Source organism: Boeremia exigua (genome assembly GCF_020726555.1).
Source record: "Boeremia exigua strain MPI-SDFR-AT-0100 chromosome Unknown C7974scaffold_5, whole genome shotgun sequence".
Classification (NCBI taxonomy): domain Eukaryota; kingdom Fungi; phylum Ascomycota; class Dothideomycetes; order Pleosporales; family Didymellaceae; genus Boeremia; species Boeremia exigua.
Genome location: NW_025763522.1, coordinates 1,779,871 through 1,803,259, shown reverse-complemented (window position 1 = coordinate 1,803,259; position 23,389 = coordinate 1,779,871). Strand labels below are relative to the sequence as shown.

Genomic DNA, 23,389 nt, shown 5'->3' with positions numbered 1-23,389 from the left:
ATACAATCACTTACTTCAGTGTCGCATCTGCAAGCGGGATGAAATATCAAGGATGACGTAATACGCACAGGCCAGATCACATTTCGTTGTTTGCAAGCCTGAACGAGCAGCCCTTCGCTTTGCATGTCGAATCCACGTCTGAAGATCATTCGCTTTGTGCATCTTTGTCATCGGCAATCCTGGAGTTTCACTCACCCTGTTCCTATCCAGGGTTCTTTTCATCGCTCATATAAAGGCGGGCACTTCCAGTTCCAACACTCTACTTCGAGCAAGATAGAAATTCCTTTGCAAAGCGGTGATATATCAGAGCCTTCCCGGAATTGGAAGGAATCACGAGACAATATGCAGCGCGGACGAGGACGTTCAAATCGCCAACCGCGTGGCGGTAGGGGCGGGGCCAGAGGCGGTGCCAGAGGTGGCAGCACGAACGACAATGCATCTCGCCCATCGAGACCCAGGCCAGCGTATACTTCTGTCCCGCCTATTCGGGCAATTCATCCCGGGGGTGGTGTTTCGATCATCTTGAAAGAGGACCAGCAGTCCGGCCACCAAGTCAAAGGCATCGTTGCAGACCTATTGACACGTGGAGATCACCCTCGAGGTGTCAAAGTTCGACTACGTGATGGAAGGGTTGGGAGAGTACAGGGTCTTGTGTCCGAGTCCGAGGGGATTCAGGGCGAAGGCATCGTTGGTGGTTCTGGTGCAAGCTTGGGCAGGAATGGTGAAGGTGCTGCAAACGCAGGAGCAGGCAGAGGAAGAGGAGGGAGATTTGAGAGAGACATCAGGGAAGACGACGAGTATCTCTTCGAAAATCAAACCTCAAACCGGGACGTTGGATTATTCGCCGCATTAGAAGAGGCCGACAGGAGGCATGAGCGAAACACGGCCAGACCAGCTCCGCAAACGCTTGCGCCCGAAGAGCTTGCGGTTTGTCCAGTATGCTACAAGTTCGAGGGCGATGAAGTTTCTGTCGCAAATCATGTCGAGCAGCACTTCGCTGAATGAAGGCGGAGGCATCAAGCACCCATCTATTCCTACCCACCACAGCCCACAGGAGATACCACCGGAAAGAAATTCTCCGCACTCGATCAGTGGGACTGTATCGACTTTTAGTCGGCCAGTCCATTGATGTTCGGATAACGCGGCCTCCGTTCTGTAGGTTGCTCCAGACCGACGGGTTCCGAAACAACAAGGGTGTTGCGACTCTGCCGCGACTTGTACTGCCTCAAGCACTCAACCACCACCTTGAACTTCAGTTTGACATCGACCGTTAGCGGAGCTAAGCAAGCCAACGTGTTCTGTAATCGTTCCGAAATGCGATTTCACAACTGCGCTAAGACGGCCTACGACGTTCTTGGTGCGGGAAACGCTCTTCAAAAGGCCTTGGTTGCGGCCCACAGTATCGTTCCCCAGCTAGAACTCTCTCTTTTCTTGGACTCTTGTCATTCCTTGTGTATATTGCTTGTCTGCTGGTCAGCTATACTCTTCTCACGCAGTCCTAATTCCATTCATTATTTGCCTTCAAGATGAGGTTTACTAGCAGTCTCGCCATTGCCATTCTGGCTCTTTCTGGTGTCGAGGGTATCTCTATACCATGGCGTAACTCTGTCGTATGTGATCATGTGTCTGAGCAAGTGGCTCTCACCTCGATTACCCCTGCTAACATGTTGTTTCAGAACGCTATTTCCAAGACTTATGATGCCCCCCAAGAACGGCGGCAACTCGAGATTGGCGGGCTCACCCTTGGTGGTCCTGATGGCGGTATCAGTGGCGACGGTGTCCAGCTCGGCGGAAAGGGTGGCAAGGGTGGAAAAGGAGCAGCCAACAACGGCACCATGACTGCAGGTGCTGATCCGAAAGGAAAAGGTGGAAAAGGTGGAAAGGGCGGCAAGGGTGGAAAAGGAGGAGCGGCCGGCAACAGCACTATGACCGCAGGTGCTGCACCAAATGCCGGAAAAGGTGGAAAAGGTGGAAAGGGAAAGGGAAAGGGTGGCAAGGGTGGAAAAGGAGGAGTAGCCAACAACAGTACCATGACTGCAGGTGCTGGACCCAAAGCTGGCAAGGGTGGTGCGACGGGGCTCGGAGCAGGAGCTGCTGGTAACGGCACAGCGACTGCTGCTGAGCCGGCGGCCAAGCAGAGCAAAGCACCAAAGGCTGCAGCAGGTGGTGCTGCTGCAGAGGGCGCGGCCAAGGAAGCTGCTGCTGAGCCAGCCGCCGCTGAGTCCGCCTCTTCTGGCGGCGAAGGTACGGAATCCCAGCCTGGCCGCGCAGAAGGTGACGCCGCACGCGCAGAGGCCGAAGCCGAAGCTGCTGCTGCGAAGGGTGAGAAGCCAGCGGCTGGTGGAGAGAAGTCTGAGGGCGTCAAGGCTACACAGGAAGCTGAGCAGTTCTCCGAGGAAGCGGGTATCACGTTGGGCAAGGATGGTAACGCGCAGAACCTGGGCGGCGACCTGGGGATTACAAAGGGCAGTGACGGATCTACAAGTGTAGGTGGTAAGAGCGGGATCAACGTCGCTGCCGATGGCACGGCTACACTGAAGGCCAATGAGTAGTCAAGAGGTTCGTGAGGGTGGTAGTAATACATTATACTACATTGCCAACCAATGTAATGGCTACGGGTCCTTTGTCAGCCCAATGAAAGACTAAAAAGCAAACCCTGGGTATCGTCCATGTCCTTACTCCGTAAACTCAAAATCCGACACTGATCGCTGCAGGCTCCACCTCCTCATCCCTTCCCTCTCACCACCTCCTTCACTCCCTGAACCACTCCGACACCGGGCCTGCTGGTTTCCCAGCAGCCCTCCACGCGGCCCCCAGCTGTTCGCAGCGACCCTTGTGGGCCCTCCAAACCTGTCGCAGCCCGCCCACGGTCTGACCGGGGAAGTCTACGAGCATAGGCTCGTAGCCCTTCTTCCGGATCAGCTTCGACTTCCAGAAGCTGAGCAGACTGTCGTCGTCCCAGTCCTCGTCCCCTTGAGGGGAAGAAGCACTGGCGACAGTGCTGCCCTGCTCCTGGTCGTCGACGTGGGCAGGCTGCTGCTGAGGACCGCGTGGGTCGTAGTCCTCGTCAGTCTCCCACTCTCCGTCGATGTCGGAGCCGACCTGCTCAGCCTCGTCGCGGTCCCCTGCTGGAACCGCCGACTGCTGAGCAGTGGTGAACATATCGGGGATGATGTAGATGGCGGCGGGGGCGGCGGGGGCGGCGGGGGCGGCGGTGGTGGTACCTTTAGATGTTAGGAAGCTGTCCAGCACCAGCGCCAGCAATCTCTGCAAACATACCTTCTTCTGCTGCCTCACGCGCGTGATACTCTTGCCAGAACCGGGTCTGTGCTTGTTGTTGTTGTGCAGTGGGTACTGCACATCTCACGTGTGCCTCGCCCGTCCATATCTCCCTTCCACCGTTGGTGAGTCGCCAGGTCTCTTCGCCGTCATGGGCATCGAAAGGACCCGCTGCTATAAGACGTCAGTGATGGCCTTCGCTACGCATAGTAGTAGTGACTTACGAGGCACAACCTCCAGCGGGTCCTCTGGGCCCCAGACCTTCTCGTCGCGGCCGCGCGGGAAGAAGCTGCCTTCAAAAGACATGCCTGCGGGATAACCGCTGTCCTTTCCGTTCCAGTTGTCGTTGGTCATGACTCTCGATGGAGTGAGTGCACTGGTAGAAGCGGAAAAGCTGGAGAAGCGGAAAAGCTGGAGAAGTTGAGACCGCGGTGTTGGTGAAGAAAAGGTAAGGAAGGCGGGCAAGCAGTAATTTTATACCTGTGTGCAAAGGGCGCAGTGAAGGGAAGAGTTTTCATGGTTACCGCGTCGATAACCAGATGGAGGTGAAAGAGAAAAAGAGCACTGAAGCGCCTTCACTGGAGGTTGTACTCATTTTGTTCCGCCAGAACCACCATCGAAAACAAAAAATATATACAAATCAAACTTATACAGAGATCTCTTCCCTAGCAGAAGATCCTTAGTATAGAGTAAAAGCTGTAAGACATACTTCTACCAGCACATGTCTCCGAGTTTGGAGCTTGGAGCCTCCCCTCCAGAGCTCGTCTCTTTACATTTCCCGACATTCCTTTCAAGAGGCCAAGCTTTCAGGCAGTCAATAGATATAAGCAGCTATCATTCGAGCGCATTTACTTCGTACTCTTACTTGGTATGCGGAGGGAGATTACGTCTTCATGGGACTTTATAGAAGCGCGTTTGTTGATACAAACAAAAACTTGATCATGAACTCATGGGCATCCAGCAATTCCAATGATCAAGCAATTCATCGATGCAGAGCAAAGAATCGCATGTTAATCTTCTGTCGTCTTTCAAACACGGTCAGGTTGGCCTTGCCCTACTCTCAAGAGGCAGAGTTCGCCTTTGTGGACCCGAGACTGCAAATAATATAGTCTTGCAGACCTGTTTACTTTCCCCGCACAAGTCCACTCGCAAACTCTCTGATACTTTTACCCTACGACGAAGTGTACGGCTTCAGCCACAGGTTGAATGAGAGCCGGGCTTGTGTACTCATCTTCACTTCACCCCTGCATGAGCCACATCAAGCCTACTGAGCATGTGCACAGTTCACACGCTTTCGATCGCATACCTCCCACCAAACACACCATGCAAGCGTCAGACGGAAGCAGCCCTGGCGCACGAAGCGCGCTCTTGGCCATGGCCGACAACCTGCAGCTCCACCCAATCATCATAGCCCGAGCGCTCGAGTACGCCTTCGACAACATCTCGTCATTCCCAACCACTGAACAAGCTCTCTGCTTTGGCATTGTTCGACAAGGACACTACGTGGATATGCAGGTTCTGGATCTTGCGCTACATAGGCTGAGGACAGATTATGGAGGTAGGTTGGATCCAACTAGGAGTGAAGAGACTACTAACATACTCAGGCGTTTTCCATGTTCCCGTCGTACATAACGGTGCTCTGGGACACTGGAAGGGGCATGGGCAGTCGCCGTACGCTGCAGTGAATGCGCGTAGGCAAGCTGGTAACTCGGATGCTTCTACATCGTCACACAATTCCAGAGTCCAGGAGGGCGGCGGGTATCAGAATACATCTGTCTTGTCTGCTCTCCCTCGTATTGGCTCCTGGCCTATGCCGCAGTCAAGACGTCCCAACTCCAGGACACCGGTTGCAAACTCCTTAGTTGGCCCTCGCGGTGTCGCTGAGAGGCGACCAGCCGGACATTTCGGTGCTGTTTGATGATGTGACGACAGATGCCAAAAATTGGAGCATCTCTGATAGCGAGCTTCCTCCAAGCTGCGTTCATGTGCTAACGCTGGCTCTGGGCAAGAAGTCGTGTACGTCAGTGGGTCCTGTCGGAACTCAACAACCTGAAACAACAATATGGCGGTACAGACAGTTAGGTAGTAAAAGTTAGTCGGGTGACGGTGTGAACGGCGTGGCAAAGGAGGGTTTTAGTGTATGGTGTGAAGCTTGGGTCGCTTCCTTAGCAAGTGCCGGTTCTCCATAGGTAACCCGCTCAACACGTATAACCACACAGTGCAAGTTCGCCGATGTAACATACTAGACAAGGCTGTCTCGATCCTTCGGCAACATGTATGCAGGTGAGCAATACATCCTCTTATCGATTTCGGCTGCACCTCAAGTCTTGGCCAGTCTAAACCTCCGGACGTCTGCCGGCAGACGGAAAAGTCTATCTAGGGCTGCATGATCCATGCGCATGTGATCGGCTCACTACATACAACAAGTTATTCAAAGGAAATCCTGCAGGAGTGTGACGATGGCGTGCGTGCTGTCCTGTTGAGTAAGAACAAGCCTTCAGCCGCACCTGTGCGATTAACAGGGACAGGGCCTGATCATGCAGCCTCCCCGCACCTCAATGCCCATATTGGCAGCTGAACCTTGACAGGTACCTAGATTGGTAGCGCTCGCATGTGACTAAAATGTCAGCTTGGATAGATTGGTTCTGAAGTGCGCTCTTATCAACGCATATCGCATCCTGGCCGTCGACACTCCTCCTAAGGGCACAATCTGGACCCTTCGTGAAGCGGCTCGCGACTCGTGTGTGTTGGGTGCGGTCGATAAAGAGACTCGTGTTCGACCGTCTTGGCCGAGCCTTGGATGCCCGTCCTTGCTCGTGCTCGTCTCCAGGACCAATCATCAAGCGGTGAATCAAAGACCCTGAAAGTTAGCCTCGCCTGCTGTGCGCGCTTGTACCTTTACGAGCCGCCGCCTTTAGTTTTCATCTCCACGACACCAAGTCCCCTATCGTCATGAGTCTCACAGTCTTGGTATTCGTGTGGCTGTCGACTAATAATGCCCTACATGCTCTAGTCCTTGGCCTGAACGCGCTGAAACGGCGATTCCAGGCCGCCACTCATCAGTGGCAGAATGGTATTTCTGTCGTGCAGTAGGCGTTTGTATGGGGATCTGTCGATCTGCCGTGTCTCGAGGCACGCCAGGCCCAGCCATCTGGATGCTCTTGCGATGCTGGGCTCCCTGATCCGTGTACGCAAGGTATCTCGCTTTTCCAACAACAGGTAAGCGCCAATTGTCGAAAGAGTGATGGCACGGGACGCTCCGATCAGTCTTCTGCCTCGTGGAGTGCAGTAGCAGGGCTCACCGGACCGCGCGGCGCGTCTGCTCGCTTGATATGAAGACCTGGACTCTGCCCGCCTGTTACTTGGGGGCAATCTCATCTATTCCGCGTTTTCTTGTTTTGGTTGTTTTCTTCCCTCCTTCCCTCTTGGGCTGATCGAAGTCGCTTGTTGCAATTACGACCTAAAGCTTCCATCATGGTGCGGACAACACCAGCACTTGCCGTGCTCCTTCTGGCACTCTACGATGCAGTTGCAGCGGCACCCACTTGGCCCGCGTCTACCGACGATCTGGAAGATATTCTGTACCTCAATTCCGGGTATCGAGCACGTGGCTTTGCCTCGCCTGTCATTCCATGTTCAAGCGGCGATGGTCCAGATCGCAATGCGGCAGCCGAGTGGATACGGACAGCTTTCCACGACATGGCTTCCGCCAACGCCGGTACTGGAGTAGGAGGAACTGACGGGTCAATTCTTTTTGAATTAAGTAGCTCCGAGCATGCGGGCGCAGCATTCAGAAACACTTTAACAAGATACGCACCACACTTTTCAAGTCGGACTTCGCTTGCAGACCTCATTGCCGCCGGTCTTTACAGCGCTACAAGATCCTGCGGTGGTCCTGCAGTTCCTATTCGAGGCGGACGGAAAGATGCTACACAAGCAGGACCATCAGGTCAGATTCCTGATGCGGCGAATGCGATCGGTATCTTCAGGAACCAATTCACTCGTATGGGCATCACGGGTGTTAACAACACTGAAATGATCCAGCTGGTCGCATGCGGTCATACATTGGGAGGCGTTCATGCTGCGGAGCAACCCCTCATTATCAATTCCGGAGAGTTTCCTAACAATTACGCTCACTTCGACACCTCCTTTGCAACTTTCGACAACAAGATTGCGACTGAATTCCTTGCAGGAACGACGAAGAACCCCATGGTTTTCGGTAAAGCATACGCAGCTAATGGCAGAGGAAGAGACTCGGATCGCAGAGTGTATGGCTCTGACGGCAACTACACCATGGCAGCGATGGCAGACCCTCAAACCTTCAACAACATGTGCAAGGCCGTATTCCAAAAGATGATCGAAATTGTTCCTAGAGGTGTCACCCTTACCGACGTTGTCACGCCTTACGATGTCAAGCCGTACGATGTTCAACTGACTCTGCTGGACGGCGGTGTATCGTTGGGTCTCACTGGAGACATCCGAATCAGGACAAATTCGCGCTCTGTCAGCAAGGTCCAGCTTGTCTACAAAGATAGGACTGGTGCTGCATCGTCTACATCGATTGATACTACGCTCAAGGGCACTGCATCTGGATTTGATGATACCTTCTCGTTCTACAGTTTCTCCACAAGCCTGTCGGTCGAGAAGTCGATTTCATCTTTCAATGTTATCGTCACTTCGTCCAGCGGAACCGAGACATTCTCCAACAACGATAATGGGTTCGTTGTCGACGACAGTGTCATCTTCCAGTCCCCTCAGAGCTGTGCTGACGGTTCTGGAAAGTTGACGGTTGTTGCAGCCGTTCGTAGCAGCGATTCACCAAGTGTGCAGCTGGTTGCTCGAGTACCTCGCCCGAGCAATATTCCTGTGCCCAGTCTATCGACAGCCACTGTTGCAATGGCATCTACCACCAGTGTTGGGCTCTACAAGCTGTACTCTGCAGATTTGTCCGGTTCTTCGGCCAATGCAGCGGTGTTCGGCATCTTCGCGGGCAGCGCAAGTGACACCTACAAGAGCATTGGCAGTCTACCCACAGCCTGCAAACCGTTCTCCACTGCTACCCCCGACCTCCCAGCACGCCATCGGTCCCGCTCGACTATCAAGGGTGTTTCACTGATGCCATTGCGGGTACCAGGGCTCTTGCTCCAGCCGAATTGAAGGACGACGAAATGACTGTGGAGAAATGCGCTGCATTCTGCAACCCGTACAAGTATTTCGGACTCGAATTCGGGCGCGAATGCTGTAAGTTTACTAAGGAATTCTGAAAGCGATTTGAAAATGCTAATGCTATACAGACTGCGGCAACGTTCAGAACGCCAAGAGCGTTTCGGCAAGCGCCTCGGATTGCAACGTTCCCTGTAAGGGTGATCAGACTCAAACATGCGGTGCCGGTCAAAGGATGAGCTTGTACAAGACAGTTGGCTGGTCCCCGCCTGTTAACCCGGCAGTTGACGGGTATGACTATTTCGGCTGCTACAGTGAGACGACGGGAACGACTCGTGCGCTTTCTGATGGAACTACTCAGAGTGACAGCATGACTGTTCAGAAGTGCGCAGCTTCTTGCCAGGGAGCCGCCTTCTTCGGGTTAGAAAATGGAAATGAATGCCGTAAGTCGAGCACCCATATCACCAGAAATAAACAAGACACTAATTCCATCCAGACTGCGGTTCGAAAATCAACGAGGGGAGTGCTCCTGAGCCAGAGGGCGATTGCTCGCTACTTTGTCCCGGCAACATGAAGACCTTATGTGGTGCAAGCCTGCGTCTGAACGTCTACAAGAACAAGACACCGCCGACAGCAACAACTGCAACGCCGACACCCACGCCCACAGCAAGCAAGCCATCTCTATCTGGTTACACATACACCGGTTGCATCGTCGACAGTCTTAACCCCCGACCCTTAAGCGCAAGCATGACTTCCTCTTCAGAAAATAGCTACGCGTATTGTGCCAACTTCTGCACCGGTTTCCCTTACTTCGGCGTCGAATACAGCAACGAATGCTATTGCTCCTGGGTCCTTCCTGCAGCAACCGATATCAAGTCTGACGCCGACTGCAACATGCCATGTGCAGGTACTTCGACCCAGTTCTGCGGCGGTCCCAATCGCATGACAGTGTTCAAGTCCAATGCAAACATTGCAGTACCTGCCAATCCAACAATTCCGAACTATGGATACAAGGGATGTTACACCGACGACATTCGCAGCCGGGTGCTTACAACCACTATACCGAGCGACGATGGCATGACAGTCGAGCGCTGTGCAAGTGCATGTGCTGGCAGCCACTATTTCGGAACAGAGGTCGGGAGAGAGTGTTACTGTGGAGATAGCTTCGTAGGTGATACCAAGATCGTTGACCAGGGCGAGTGCTCATCGAAGTGCGCGGGCAATGGGGGAGAGTTCTGCGGTGCTTGGTCTAGGTTGAGTCTGTACGAGAGTATGGAGCATGTCAATAGCACGGCGAGTGGCGAGGCTGAGATGGATCCTAGCTTTCGATTGAAGGTCTAGAGAGTCGGTGCCGATATACCCATTATTTACGATCTTTGATACATCATAACATTTTAATTATTTCGACATGTCTAAGCCGAAACAACCTATTGTACAAACGCACCTCAAGGTATGTTGATCATTCTAGATGTGCATTGAGACTAGATCTTTCTGTTACACGTGAGTAACGCAAGGCGTCCTCACAGACTTGTAGTAAACTTCATTTCTCGAATCTGTCACTTCAAGCTTCCTACCACCGTTGTCTTCCGCCATTCCTCATCTCCCAGCCTAGAACCTCATCCCAGCCCATAACACGAACAGCCTCAATACCGCCGCCGCCCGTCCGCCCGACCCATGCTCTTCGGATGTACTTCCGCTTGACTAATGATCCACCACGAATGCAACACTGCTCCACGTCAGACGTCGTTAAACTCAAGCAAAGCAGAATCATGCTTGACGCTTATGCGGGAGAACATACCACCGGGAATCCAGCCTAGGATGTCGAGACAGATATTGATAAGTAGATCGGCGCCGCAGCCTCGTCGGAGCAGTACGGGCAGGAAGGGGAGAAAGATGGCGATGAAGTAGAGGCATATGTTGCTCTGTTTGCTGTCAGCGCTCTGTTCTGATATGCGGGTGGTGGAAGCGGAAGCGTACGGTGCTGGATGGCATCTTGGAGGCTTTGCGTTAGTGCTTGACTTGGATCTGGGACGGAGGAGCTTACAGTGCTGGATGGCATTTTGGAGACTCGGAATCGTACTTGCTATTGATGTTGTGAGAGTTGTTGATGTTGATGTTCAAATTTGTGACATGTGCGGGTCAGGACAACAGGTTGATTAGCTTCAACAAAAAGACGACACAACCACGAATGCCATGTTCGAGTGTTTATGCCTTCTTATGGATAACTCGGCGAGTGACGTCGTGTGATGTTGTGTAGCAAGTCTTGAGTACCAAGACGGCCGAAGTTCCGCGTTTCGGGATTCGCGGATAGGAGCAGGAAAGCTTCAAAACCAGTGTGCCGAGTGCCGATAATCAGATTGAAGCAAGGTCTAGAATGCCAAAGACTGATCGAGGAATTGGTATAGTAGGAAACCGAGGTGTACGATGATATGGTAGTTCCTGTACTGATGATCATGTCATTTGTGGCCCTAATCGCCTCGCTCGCGCCGATCCTTGGTATTTCTACATATTGGTACAATCGAATATGTCAAAACATGCGTCCACCCTGCAAACTAGACTCCGAATTTTGAGTACCTGAAATCTCCGAGACCAGTGGTATCCAAAGGTGATGTTTCAGATCGAAGTAAGCGTAGGCTACTCCGAGCCCAAAGCTTGCTATGTGGACCTGAGTGAAGTCAGTATAGGTTTGAGTGTCATTGGATCCGCAAGACATACAAAGAATGCGGGTCTGTTACCCCCCTTCACATTTCTAGTTATACTGTACGCCTGCGAAGCGGCGAAGATCAACCCCCAATACATCGCATCAAGTCTTAGTATCAAGGCCGGTGGCGCCCACACCTTCTCGTGTGCGTACGCCACACAGTATACACCAAACGCAGCGGCAATAGCCCCGCTGGCACCTAGGTTTAGTACAAGACCACTTGCCAGATTGAAGCGGTATGCAAAGTGCGTCACATAGCTTGTGATGAGCGGGACACTGACCAAGAATGCCGATGTATGGAAGAGATCGCCATCGAAGTAGTGAACAACACCTGGAAGGAACCAAGCAAGGGCCGCCATGTTCTGTACCGCATGCGTCCAACTGGAATTGATAAGAGGGTATGTAAAGGCCGTCCATTTCGCCTCACCAGTGATGTGTATCAGCTTCTCCCAGATAGGGAGCGGAGATTTTTTGAGGAGATGAATAGCGAGACTTGCAACGACGATGCCAATGGTGAGATTGTCCAGTTCATTCCAGGCGGCTTTGGCGCCTTCGAGGATGATAGTAGGCGTTAGGTACCAGTTTTGAGGAAGCTGGGCGCGCTCGGGGAGATGACTGCCATCAGAACTCGGTACACCGGTTTTTACGTCCAAGTATGCGAGTGTAACGTACGTGCCAACTAGTGCGGACAAGGTCCAAACACCGGGCCACAAAACTTTCCTTCTCATGATTTCGATGCGCCGCTGAATGGCCTCTTCTTTTGCGTCTATCTCTAGCAATACTTCGTCTTCGGATTCATGATTCTGTGGTGGCGGCTCCTTCATGAAGCTTCGAGGGCTAACTGTTGAGACCGGAGGTGCTGGCACTACTTTTGAGGCAGGCTTTACTGCAGGTCTCGCACTCAAAGATGCAGGTTTCACAGCTGAAGATGCAGCTGGTGCTGGCCTAGCAGACTTGCGCAATGAATTCAACAAGAGAGAAGCTTTCTTCGTCGGATCCAAATTGGCACTTCCTTTCTTCATAGTAGTATTGTCCAACGCCGCGGGTCTTGACACAGGCTTTGCCGTCTTAGAGGGAGTGGGCCGCGCTACCCTGGATTTGAAGCGCACGAAGACCATGGAGACCGGGCATTGATTATGCAGTGTGAACTGCGACCGAAATGGTATGCCGCATTTGGATATGCATCTTGTAGTTGGGCTTAAACCCGGGGTGAGGAAAGACATGGTCTTTCGTCGAAAAGGTTTACTGTTACGGCGAGCGGTATTGCGTACCAAACATGTTACAAAACTTATTGGATCATGCTACAGGATTGTTACTGAATCAGAAAAAGATGGTTGCGGTGAGATCTGAGATGTAGTCGTGCGCCAAAGAGCCGAAGGTCGCGTCGATGAACTGAAATAATTTTAGCGCTGTCGCCAGATCACGTGTTTGACATTCGGCCAAATACGCCAGACATAACACGACCTGCTCAACTTCAGTCGAATAGTACTCTGGGTGAGTCACTTCATAGTCGTTAGGTATGTAGTTGGTCTATAAGCGTCTTCTAGGGAGCTGCATAATGAGCACTGAACATAGACTGCAGTCTTGGAGTGGGAAATCGATAAATGGATGAAAAATGTTTGGTGCTCTATTCTCAAAGTCAAGGAAAGTATCAGTGTGACACTAGTATTGGGTTTTACTTGAGGACGAGACAGGAAACATAGTACGCAGCAAGATGTTCGAAGTGCAGACCGAAGAGCAGACCGAGCTGTTGGGATTCACAGAAACAAGGCTGCGAAGTGCAAATTAGAAACTGAGGATATTAGGACGGTATGGCGTCAACTTTTGCTTTGGCGCGGATATGGAGAAGCATGAGTTGCAAGGTTCTGACCGAGTCATAAAAGAAAGGCACAATAATGACTGTCTGGGTATAGGTGCTGAACGTGATAGGATCAAAAGAAAGCCAACAGAGAGATCACAAAGGTGCCCAGTGCCCAATCAAAGCTTCCTGCATTCTTCCATGAAGAAGCGGCGTTCGAGCTCGCTGCTGAGGGGTTTGCTGTGGTCGTTGCCGTCGAAGACGCTGTCGAGGATGCTGTTGCTGAGGATATCGGATCCGTGGAATTTAATTGCTCCAATGGGATCATGACAGCATCGAGCACGTGGATCAGGCCATTGTGAGTCCTAGTTCGATCGAATCAGTGCTGCATCTTATGTGGCGTGGCGTACTCCAAGACTTACAAGACATTTGCATCGACGACCCTAGCATTATTGAACCAGATGGTTCTGGTGCCGTTATTGTCCTCGACACGCACGCGTACGGTAGCGTTCTGTAGACTCTTAAACTCTTGTCCGTCGACCAGGAAGTCGCTGTAAGCCACTTCCGGCAGAGTGTGGAACAGTAGTGCGCCAGTCAGGTCTGTCTCGTTAAGAGAACGGTCAGGGTTCCCGGCAGTTTGGAAGGCCGCGTTGCTTGGTCCTAAGCAAGTAACATTCTTTGTGCCATCAAGAGCAGGCCACAGTTTTGTCCGATTCAACGCGTTGTCAAGGCTTGCGAGACCGGCACTGCGAATCGTCCTTGCACAGGTGGTCGGGAGGGTCAGTAAGCCGTCTACAATATGGAAGCTGCCGCCGTCCCAGGTTGCTTGCTCTGCATCTAGGGTCTGAATATTGACAGTGGATGCGAGTCCGGATCGTACGCCTGTAGTCTCTTCTGAAGACTGCCGACTCATGAGCTTGAAGCTATTTGGAGTGGACGCTTTGCCAGCGCTTTGAATGAACACAACTTGACCCCTTGCTCTTTCAGGTCCACCGAACTTGGAAGCTAGGCTAACTCCTGAGCTTCGATTGTTGTTGGGAGAGTCCTTTAGCAGTGTGGGTGCGGTGATTCCTGTGGTCCCAACACTTGTGAAGTTGTCCCGCGTTAGATCTGAGACAAGTGTGTGATATTGCACAAGTTGCAGCAGAATTTCTGGCCCAACGTCGAACAGTGAGACTTGGTGCTGCGCATAATATGCTGTGAAAGCCTCGTTGCTCGGAGCGAGAAACGTTATCGGATAGATTGATTTATTACCGAAGTAGGAGGCGGCGAACGCTTCATTGTTTTGATAGAAGGTTGTGAAGTTGGAGAGCTCTGGGACTCGCGATAGAGCTTCGAGAAGGGTTTGAGCATGAGTCCGACTCAGTGCCATTCCAAGGAGAAAGGCTCGACGCAACATTTTGCTTCAGCCTTGTCAAACGGTCCGATACTGATGGTACTGCAGAGGTTGAAAAGGTATAGTATCAAGGTAGAGCAGGTGTTAGAGAACGTTCCTCCAGAAGTGAGCCGTGGACAGAGTAGTAGCGTTGTCAGACCTTATAGTTCATGGTAGACACGTAACCCCGCCCAAGCTGACACTCAGCCTGCTACTCTGCAGTACATCGTGAAGAAGCAGACCAATTGCAGAGCAGCCACCTCGCTTGACACACGAACGCCACGGAAGCTGAAGCGGCCAAGACAAGGCTGAGCATCGATAGCAGACCTCCAATACCATAGAGCCATTTTCTATCAAGGAAGGAAAGCGCAAATACAGACATCAACATCGATGTCCTTCATCGAGACGCTTGAGACGTCCACAAAAGATATATTTAGTCTGCATTACGCTTTTCGGATAGCGCATAGTCAGCATTCCACGAGAGACGTATGCGGTGAGATGGGGCTGACAAGGACGATGGAGGTGAGCGGAGTGGGCTGCACCTCCGAGGTTCGCCGCCAAGCAAGTTGACGTAGCCAATTGCGGTGATGTGGGCGTGGCCTCTGTCGCAATCTCCACGGCAATGTGTAGCCACACAAACAGCTGACAGTAGCTCAAGGTTCCTCCCGCGGGAACATGTCCGTCCTTCAGAGACTGCAGAAGCTCTCAGAGTTGCAGTGCCTGCTCCTTGCTGTCCAATATGCCACCGAATCGAACATTGACGCTCTGCGAGCATTGACGGCATTGCGCGAATCTGAATTACCACTGGGGCTTGTGTTGAATATCCTTCTTACATTTTTGCCAGAAGGTACGGAACCTACGACATATTTGCAGTATCTAAACGAGCTTGCGACCGACGCACGGCATCCTGGCGACGACCCCGCTGCCCATCTAGATATTACCGCAGTTGAGGCACTATCGAAATCGCAAGCGAAGAGGAGAAGGAAAGGAATAGAGCTTTTGCCGCTTGCGCATATCCAGTACGATGCAGAGCTCGACCTCGACCCGTTCAGCCAGTTCCTCATTCACCGCGCGCATCGCATCGATTCCCAGACCGGTCTGCTCGATCTCGTCCCACAACTCATCGTCCCCTTCCTGAACCACTCCGAGTACCTTCGAACATGGTTCATTTCGACCGTCTTACCGCTCCTCCGCATAAGTTACGAATACTACCCCCAAGGCGCTGCTTTGTCACTTGACGAATTCGCCAGCTTGAGGGGGGCTCGGGCGTTGGACTTCAATCTCTCGAATCTTCGCGCAGCGAGGAAAGCCGGAGCAGACACAGAAAACGCGGCACGCGACTTGAAGGGCATAGTGTCACCATGGATATGCGGCGCAAACGATCGCAAGAGGCGCAAGATTTCAGGCGAGACCCGTAGGCCTTCGATAGCAGAAGAGTCAACACAAGAGTCAAGCGACTGGGATACTCTGTTTCACTGGCTCCTGCGTACTTCGAAGGAAGATCTTTACCTAGTCACTGCGGCGATATCGGAATGGGACGGACCTGAAGATATGGATCTAGGGGGTTTCGAAGAAGGTCGTGACTATGTGGATGAGGAAACGCAACGCCGTCTGGAGATGAAGTATGCACAAACAGCGCTATCATGCCTATATCTGGTCGATGGGAGCGATATTGGCGTACTTCAAACGGCGCATGCCCTGCTCACACGCATATGCGATCTTCTCCACTGCGAACCACCGCCGAATCTCAACATCGGCGTCGAAGCGCTTCCATCATATGACCTCACAAACCCGATATTACAAGACGCGACCTCTTCTTTGATCCAAGAAGACCGACTTCTAGCCTCTGACAACAGCATCACAAGACCAGAGCAAGCCACCTTCCGCATCGTTGAGCTGGTCCTCTTCTCAGCGTGCGTCTTATCGAGCCTCCAATACCCCATCTCCCCACGAACGGTCGCAAAGATGTCACTGAGGGACGATTACTCTGACCAGTATTCGCTCCTACAGAAGGTGCTCCATACTCTGAGCAGTGGTTCGAAGAAAGACAGCGATCAATGGCGGACCATCAGATCGAAACTGCTGTGGCTGTGGAACTGGGGGACAGATGCTCACGACAACGACCGCAATGGACAAGGCATCTTGGGTATGCTCGAGAAGACAACAATCGAGACTGAGATCCTGAAATCTCTCATCGAGGGCAGTCACTATCCGCTCGCGGTTCAGATCTACGTCAAGCCAGCTTTCGGCGAACACCCTCTTCTGCAATCTGAAGTTGAGAAGGTCGTCTTATCAGCTGCTCTGAATCACTACGACAATGCCAGCAATGGAAACCGCAACAGAGGTGGTATGAAACGCTGCGCGGAGATTGTTGCTGCCTTCGCACCTCATTTCTCCAAGTCTCCACGCTTCCAAAGGACCCAAGCTTTGCTTTCAGCGACCCACGCAATGTCTTTCTACTCTTTGATACTTCAACATGGAGTTCCGTTCCAGCCAGTGAGCATAAGAGTCAGCTCGGATCCTTTGTCGCTCATACAAAAGCTGCTGTTGCAGAACCTCGGCAGCTATACCAAGCTGGACGATCTGATATCCATAGGACGCAATCTGGTAGTATCGAGACCATCGTCGATCATGGATGACACCAAGGACGCTGATCAGCTCGATGCGACAACAGTTGAGAAGAGGTCAGCCGCGGCTGAGCATCGAGTCATCGGCATGGCCATCGATGCAGCGCTCGAAGAGGGTGACTTCGAGACGGCATACTCTTACGTCGTCAACCGCCTGACACCAACCGCGACACCGACACCAGCAGCCTCAACGTTATCACAGCGCTTCTCATTTGACTCCAACGCCCCAGAAAAGCAGACTGATGACACAGACGACGTCGCCTGGCGCGCAGCTCTCCGCGCCGGCCGTTACCAGCCCTCCCTATCCGCATCCAGCACTTGGTCCCACGGCGCAACCGCACGCCCCGACCTCCGCCGCCTGGAGCAGCGCATGGAACTCCTCTCCCAGGCGCTCCTCCTCGCCCCGCCCCCGCACCTCGAAGAAGTCCTAAACGTCTGGCAGCAATGCGAGACCGAGATGACGGACCTCCTCGCCCAAGAATCCGAAGCCGAGGAGCGCTTCAACGACGCCGCCGACCGCAAGCTCCCTGGCGCCTTCGACACCGGCTCGCTCCCCACCGTGCAGCCCCGCCGCGAAGTCGGCCGCGGCGCCGTCGAGGAGTCGCCCATGGGCCTGTTCGACGTCGCGCGCGGCGCTGCCGCCGCGTTCTCCAAGAGCGCGTTTCCGCTGCGCAGCAACACGCAGTCCTCGTCGCGGCCCGAGTCGCGCGATGCCGTGCGCGCGAGTATGGATCTCAGTGACTCGGATAGCATGCACGCGCACGACGAGCGGGTGAGGAAGAGGGATCTGCTAGCGAATACGGCGACGGGGGCGCTGCAGTCTGGGCTCGGGTGGATGCTGGGTATGTATCCCATGGGTGCAGTCTATGGGTCTGTGGCTAACGAAGTGCAGGTGCTAAACCGGTCAACGACCAGAGTCGATGAGGATGAAGTGGTGGAGCGCTATATACCCGTTGGCAGAGGCTGTATCATCTATCTATCACTACGGCTTGTGCGTTGTCGCTGTGCCTTGTCGATGAACCACTAGAAGATGTTTGTGCCACGCCTGCCCCTTTCCTAGTCGCCTGCCATGTATGAGTTCTTTGCTGCTGGAGTGACCGGCGTGCCCTGTCATTATCCTCCCATCTAATTGTACCGCAACCTGAGCCGTAACACTATAGTTAATCACTCGGTATGTATGCTTGCATCGCCAATCCTCTGCGAAACAAGCTGAATCCGTGAACATCGAGGGCTTTAAAACATGATGCTGCACTTGATTCTACGCACGCTGCTCCTGATCCAGCAGCTTTGGGGCGAATTCTCGCAGCGACGTTAGTGCCTGATATATGAGCGGGCTGTCCCTTTCAACGGGGGCAGTATCGCGGGAGGGAGGCACGGAACCAAGGTTAGCCAGTCGATATAAGAGTGTTCAGCTACCGATCAAAGTGGGTGCAGGTGGTAAATGCGATCGATGTCACGTGCGAGCAATGCGAGAATGAGGTCAGGGGTTGTCGACGTCGACGGTAGAATCACGAGAAAAGTCTGCTAGCGGCAGCGCATTTCAAGGCATCACAGGCAGGGAATCAAAATGTTGGTTTCAACAGTCCATTCCTTATCGAAGCCGTAGCCTCGAGGCGGGCTATCTTCCTTTGCAACCCGTCACACGGTCTCCCATCTCCCTCCACACTCGCCCCTCATCATCTAAGATGTGCACAAATGGTTCTCGAGAAGCGGTCGTCGACACGGCGGGATGTAGTAAGGCGTCATACACTGAGTGCGACACGTTTACTGCTCGGTCTGGAAGTAGTTGAGGAGGATGGATCGCTCCTGCGACTCCTCACCCCAGTCCTTGACGACAACGCACGAGCAGTTGACGACCTTGCGGGGGTTACCCTCACGGTCAATCTGGCCTGGTATGCATTAGCGCTGCACCGTCATACATGTTGCGGGAAGGGGAACGTACAGAGACCGGCCCACTCGCCGAGCTGCTTGCCATCGGGGACCTTGATGAGAGGGATCTTGTGCTCGGAGCAGAGCGCAACAACGAGCTTCTTGTAGGCCTCCTCCTCGCACGCCTCGTTGAGGACGCACATGTGAGCCTGACGGCGGTCGAGGGCCTTGGAGGCCTCGCGCAGACCGCGGGCAAGACCGTCGTGGATGAGCGCGAGCTTCAGCACGCCCTTGAGAGCCTCAAGGACGGACATCTGCCCGGAGCCGGTGGCGGCATCGGCGCTGACTTCGACCTCGGCGGCCGCGGAAACCTGGGACTTGGTATCGTCTTCTCCGTCCGACTATGATACGTTAGTTATGTAGTCGTGGGGGGGTTTCGTCGACGCCTGGCGGGGCAATTGCGAAGTGCGCGTGGCAAATTGTCGCAATTGCATGCAGCGTCGAATCGGGGTGGTGAGCCGTACCATGATTGCTATTGATCTATCGGGGTTCCTCGAAGAGTTTTGGTGTTAGATAGAAGAGAGAGAGGATTCGTTCGAAAGTTCGAGCCAAAATTGCCGGGCGTGTGGAGCGGCTAGCGCCGAAGCGAGTGGTCCGTGCGCCCCGATGACGCCGTGTGATTGGCTTCATCGAGGGCGACGCAACTCACGCATCGTTTTGACAGCATGAGGGGATCTGAGGTACATGTTCAAAGTGTTGCAACGTGAGATATGTGTTGCGTCTATATGTACCTGCTGAACCGAACTCGACACTCGTCTAGGCGGAGCTGCCTACGTAACATCCAACCACAAATGATGAGATCGCTAATAACCAATGGCGAAAGCTTACAACAATACTGGATCCGGGAGAGCTCGTCAAACGTCCCTAACATCACGTCTTGGGATCTCCGTCTCAACCATCTCCAGCCCGCTTAGGCTGGGATACCGTTTACTAAACGCATCAACATCCCAATCTTCTCCGCCTGCTGCGTCGCCAGCAAGGGACGGAAGTGCCTTCTCCCGCATGCTCACACCGCGTAACGAGGGGGGTTTGGTGGGTGACCCTTGAGCAGATGGTGGGTTTGCCGATCCGCCTGTCCGCAGAGATTTAGGCTTCGGAGCACGGGGCGGTGGGCCAGACGGGGCGCGCACACTGATCGCCGGTGGTGCGGATGAAGATGGTGTTGGAGGTGGCTGACTGGGACGACCAGACGGCTTGGTGTATGCAAGATCTTGCGGTCCACCAACGTTGACAGCCTTGCGTGCGACTGTGGGTGGACGCATGCCGCTCTGATCTTCTGGCCTGACAGGCAGCGGCTTGTCAGTGTCTGTATACTTGCCATAGCCCGCAGCAGTGCGGTTGATTGGCGCTGGTTTGCTGCTCTCATCGAGAAGGTTCTTGACACGGTTTTGTATCGCCGTTGCTTTCGAAGGAACCCTAGGCTTGCCCTGAGCTTGTGAGGCAAGTCGTTGCTTGTACTCGGCAGCAGCAGCTTCCACCCGTCGCTCTTCTTCGCTAAGCCTGCGCCTCTCAAGCTCCCTGCGGACCTCAGGTGACAGGTCTTGCGTCTCATCGATGGGCCCACGGTCGTTCTCGGTGGGGGCCAGCGAAGCGATGGAGCCAGCGATGGGTGTAAGATCGCGGTGGTTCGACGTGTAATCGTGATGAGGTTCGATGGGCGATGCGATCGGCTCTGGGCGCTCATGCTCTGGGGTCTTGTTGTTTGTCTCGAAGCGACGGAATGCGTCTCCAAATCTGCCTTTCACGATGCTTTTGGTATTACTCGTGATTGACGACAGACTACCGAGTCGCATGTGCTTAGACTGCGAACTACTACGGCGATGCTTTTGCTTTTGGTTGGGATCTCCTTCGATCTGGCGGAGAAAATCCACGCTAGACCTGACGTTCCTAGCATCAGAATCCGCGTCGGAATCATCGATAGCGTTTGATGTAGTACGGCGTATCAGTGAGGGCGCATCGAAGTTGCGACCAGGCGCCGACTCCCGCTCCCTGAGGAAGTCCAGGTTGGACTCTACATGCATGCTGGCTGGTCGAGCGTTCGAGTTTGCAGATCTGGAGCGATCGATTGTACTTCCAATGTCAAGCTGAGAAGGACGTGAGCCCTCCAGAGACGGCCTGGACGACGCAGGCGATTTGGGTATGTTCAAATTCGACATGTGGGATCTCGAGCGCAACTCCAAGGATGGTCTCACAGGTAACGCAAATTCAGAGGGCTTCAGGGAAGAACTGCCCTCTGCCTTTTCAAACTTCCGCGGTTGACTTTGTGTCCGGTGGTGGCTGCCAGAAAGGGGCACTTTCCAGATCGGCCGCTTGCTGACATCTGGGTAAGGCGAAGGCGCTGGAGAGGGAGCTGGTGAAGTTTGTACGCCTGTAGAAACCATGCCGCTGTGTTTCGGAATCGGTTGTTGTATCGTTGAGCTTGACACGCGAGGACTCTCACTGGCCTCGTAAGGTTTTGACTTCTTGATCGACGCCGTTCTCGATACGGTAGCCGAAGGCGCAGTGGAAGAAGACTTAGTTCCAGGCGCTGATGGGACTTTGGAGACAGGTGGCAGTGCGAATGCATCGTCGGCGAGCGCCTCAGTCACACGCTTGTTCAGAGGATCGCCAGACGCCCCGAACTCGAACTTCTGGCCACGGTCGTGAAGCAAGGAAAACTCGTCCAGAGACGGGAAGCGCGACGCAAGTTCATCTGCGGCCGCACGACGAACCTGCACGTCCTGGCTGTCTAGAGCTGCGAAAGGGTCCGACGCCGTACCTCTCATTGGAGAGACACTTGGCTTCGCTGCTGGAGGTTGCTGCACAGGGGCAGTAGGCCGACCTCTTCTCATTGGGGCAATGTCTGGAATATGCTGTACTTTTTGCACTGGCGCAACCTTCTGGAGCCCTATCACCGGGGGTGGTGAAGCAATCTGGGGTTCTGTCGGCGGCAGCTGCTCGTTTCGTCGAGCCTCGGAGTGTGTTCGACCGGAATAAATCTTAGAAAGTCAGCGGTGTCAGTATATTGTATCGAACTACATACATCTTTGATTGGACAAGCTCGGTGGCGCATGGCACAAGTCTCGGCTACAACTTGGTAGATGTTTGGCCGTTGCTGTGGGCTTTCGCGCAGCATGGATCCTGCTCAAGTCAGCCTGTGTTGTCGCCGGCGGCTCTAGACCTACCTATCAAAGCCTTTATTCTGTCTGAAAATGGCGGATAGTGCGGGTACCTGAAGGTTGCATTCAAGATAGCCATCTGCCCCACTTCCTCGAAAGGGGTGGTGTAGTAGCACAACTTGTATAGCAACACTCCTAATGCCCATATATCACTCTTCTCGTCTATTGGCTGTTTGCGGTAGACGTCGATCATTTCTGGACTGCGGTATTGCAGGGTGGTGTGCCGTTGCACGTCGTCCTCAATCAGCCTTCCCTCCGCAGCTGTAGTAGCAGCCGGCCGCGGTGGCGCAGTAGACCCAAAATCGCACAGCTTGTATATCTTATGACCGCCTGCGTCCGTGATCAGGACGTTCTCAACTTTGAGATCCCGGTGGAGCAGCGGCGGCTTGAGGTAGTGCATCGTCGCGACGCCCTCGGCAACGTCAGAGAAGATGTGCAGGATCTCGGGCTCGGTGAGGCGGTGCTGCAGGCGAGTGTTCATGAAGTCGATCAAACCACCGCCGGAGCAGAACTCCATGAGCAGGAAGACCTCGTATCCATCACCCTTCAACTGCGACGCATGTGAGTCGAAGTAGGTAACGATCTTGTGGTGCCCCTTGAGCTTCTTCATAGTCTCGACCTCCGTCCGCATGTTGGCCAGCGCGTCTCGGTCTGCGCAGGCCACGCGCTTCAGGACGGCAGTCTCTGGCGTGTGTCCGTCGGTCTTGGGGACGCGGACGAGGTAGACGTGCGCAAAACCACCCTCCGAGAGATACTTCTCGATGACCACGCGGTGGCTGCCCACCTGGACCTTGGTCCCCGGCGCGAAGGTGCCTGGCGGGGCATTGGACGCGGGTACAGGGGCGGGAGCGCGGTATGCGGCCTGCTGGGGCATCGAGTGGGCGCTGGAGGGGGCATAGCGAGCGGAGGACATGCTGGGCGTGGGAGCCTGCTGCGGTGCAGGAACAGGGCTGCTATAGGCAGTGCATGGAAGGGAGACAGAGAACGCAGCTGTCAGGCCTCGGGTGCAATGGGCAGGTGGGTTGTGTCGTGTTCAGGTCGAGGTGATCATGCCCAGGGTCCATGTTCACACGGAGCCCCAGGTGGTCACAAGCAAAGCCACTCTACAACGTCACAACTTGGATTGGAGGAAAAGGGTCTCTAGCACTTGGAGCGTATGCAGTGCTACTTTGATCGAGCACCGTCCAACTGCGCTACCACAAGCAGACAGCTCACAGGCTACTCGCGCAGCAGCTACTCCCACCAGCACTACAGCCTGTGGCTGATGACCGCATTGTGGCGCAACTCTGGGCGACCTTGCTGCTCCGATTGGCTCCGTCGGCCTGAGACAGTCTGTTCGCCAGCCTGTTCGCAGCAGTC

The 23,389-nt window shown here is 53.9% G+C and overlaps 10 protein-coding genes across 10 annotated transcripts; 5 read left to right on the top strand and 5 right to left on the bottom strand.

The window, feature by feature from the left end:
* Positions 1–342: 342 nt before the first annotated feature.
* C7974DRAFT_412512 (uncharacterized protein) lies at positions 343–1,005 on the top strand (the record flags this gene model as incomplete). Its single annotated transcript, XM_046143654.1, has 1 exon — positions 343–1,005. One exon carries the CDS (start codon positions 343–345, stop codon positions 1,003–1,005), a length of 663 nt encoding a protein of 220 aa, XP_045998296.1.
* A 906-nt stretch (positions 1,006–1,911) lies between these two features.
* C7974DRAFT_392924 (uncharacterized protein) lies at positions 1,912–2,616 on the top strand (the record flags this gene model as incomplete). The annotated part of the gene is made up of 1 exon (XM_046141728.1): positions 1,912–2,616. A coding segment is annotated over exon 1 (623 nt), but the record flags the coding sequence as incomplete, so codon positions are not given.
* A 135-nt stretch (positions 2,617–2,751) lies between these two features.
* On the bottom strand, positions 2,752–3,633 carry C7974DRAFT_452885 (uncharacterized protein; the record flags this gene model as incomplete). Its single annotated transcript, XM_046145843.1, has 3 exons — positions 2,752–3,224; positions 3,280–3,453; positions 3,504–3,633. 3 exons carry the CDS (start codon positions 3,631–3,633, stop codon positions 2,752–2,754), a joined length of 777 nt encoding a protein of 258 aa, XP_045998294.1.
* Positions 3,634–4,091: 458 nt separating this feature from the next.
* C7974DRAFT_173629 (uncharacterized protein) lies at positions 4,092–5,284 on the top strand. The gene is made up of 2 exons (XM_046136199.1): positions 4,092–4,837; positions 4,884–5,284. The coding sequence occupies exons 1-2, from the start codon at positions 4,486–4,488 to the stop codon at positions 5,195–5,197; spliced, it is 666 nt and encodes a 221-aa protein (XP_045998293.1). The 5' UTR covers positions 4,092–4,485; the 3' UTR covers positions 5,198–5,284.
* Positions 5,285–6,753: 1,469 nt separating this feature from the next.
* C7974DRAFT_452881 (heme peroxidase) lies at positions 6,754–9,854 on the top strand (the record flags this gene model as incomplete). Its single annotated transcript, XM_046145842.1, has 4 exons — positions 6,754–8,383; positions 8,428–8,520; positions 8,574–8,885; positions 8,939–9,854. The coding sequence occupies 4 exons, from the start codon at positions 6,754–6,756 to the stop codon at positions 9,781–9,783; spliced, it is 2,880 nt and encodes a 959-aa protein (XP_045998292.1). The 3' UTR covers positions 9,784–9,854.
* A 1,115-nt stretch (positions 9,855–10,969) lies between these two features.
* Positions 10,970–12,366, bottom strand: C7974DRAFT_375596 (uncharacterized protein; the record flags this gene model as incomplete). Its single annotated transcript, XM_046140220.1, has 2 exons — positions 10,970–11,107; positions 11,158–12,366. The coding sequence occupies 2 exons, from the start codon at positions 12,364–12,366 to the stop codon at positions 10,970–10,972; spliced, it is 1,347 nt and encodes a 448-aa protein (XP_045998291.1).
* A 254-nt stretch (positions 12,367–12,620) lies between these two features.
* Positions 12,621–14,433, bottom strand: C7974DRAFT_173588 (fasciclin domain-containing protein). Its single transcript, XM_046136198.1, has 2 exons — positions 13,364–14,433; positions 12,621–13,306 (listed from the first exon to the last, which is right to left on the bottom strand). The coding sequence occupies exons 1-2, from the start codon at positions 14,338–14,340 to the stop codon at positions 13,075–13,077; spliced, it is 1,209 nt and encodes a 402-aa protein (XP_045998290.1). The 5' UTR covers positions 14,341–14,433; the 3' UTR covers positions 12,621–13,074.
* Positions 14,434–14,991: 558 nt separating this feature from the next.
* Positions 14,992–17,867, top strand: C7974DRAFT_412505 (Sec39 domain-containing protein; the record flags this gene model as incomplete). The annotated part of the gene is made up of 2 exons (XM_046143653.1): positions 14,992–17,785; positions 17,836–17,867. The coding sequence occupies 2 exons, from the start codon at positions 14,992–14,994 to the stop codon at positions 17,865–17,867; spliced, it is 2,826 nt and encodes a 941-aa protein (XP_045998289.1).
* A 646-nt stretch (positions 17,868–18,513) lies between these two features.
* Positions 18,514–19,389, bottom strand: C7974DRAFT_392916 (40S ribosomal protein-like protein S12). Its single transcript, XM_046141727.1, has 3 exons — positions 19,337–19,389; positions 18,886–19,213; positions 18,514–18,832 (listed from the first exon to the last, which is right to left on the bottom strand). The coding sequence occupies exons 1-3, from the start codon at positions 19,337–19,339 to the stop codon at positions 18,708–18,710; spliced, it is 456 nt and encodes a 151-aa protein (XP_045998288.1). The 5' UTR covers positions 19,340–19,389; the 3' UTR covers positions 18,514–18,707.
* On the bottom strand, positions 19,390–23,223 carry C7974DRAFT_392914 (uncharacterized protein). The gene is made up of 3 exons (XM_046141726.1): positions 22,037–23,223; positions 21,895–21,992; positions 19,390–21,850 (listed from the first exon to the last, which is right to left on the bottom strand). The coding sequence occupies exons 1-3, from the start codon at positions 22,941–22,943 to the stop codon at positions 19,727–19,729; spliced, it is 3,129 nt and encodes a 1,042-aa protein (XP_045998287.1). The 5' UTR covers positions 22,944–23,223; the 3' UTR covers positions 19,390–19,726.
* Between the last annotated feature and the right edge of the window lie 166 nt (positions 23,224–23,389).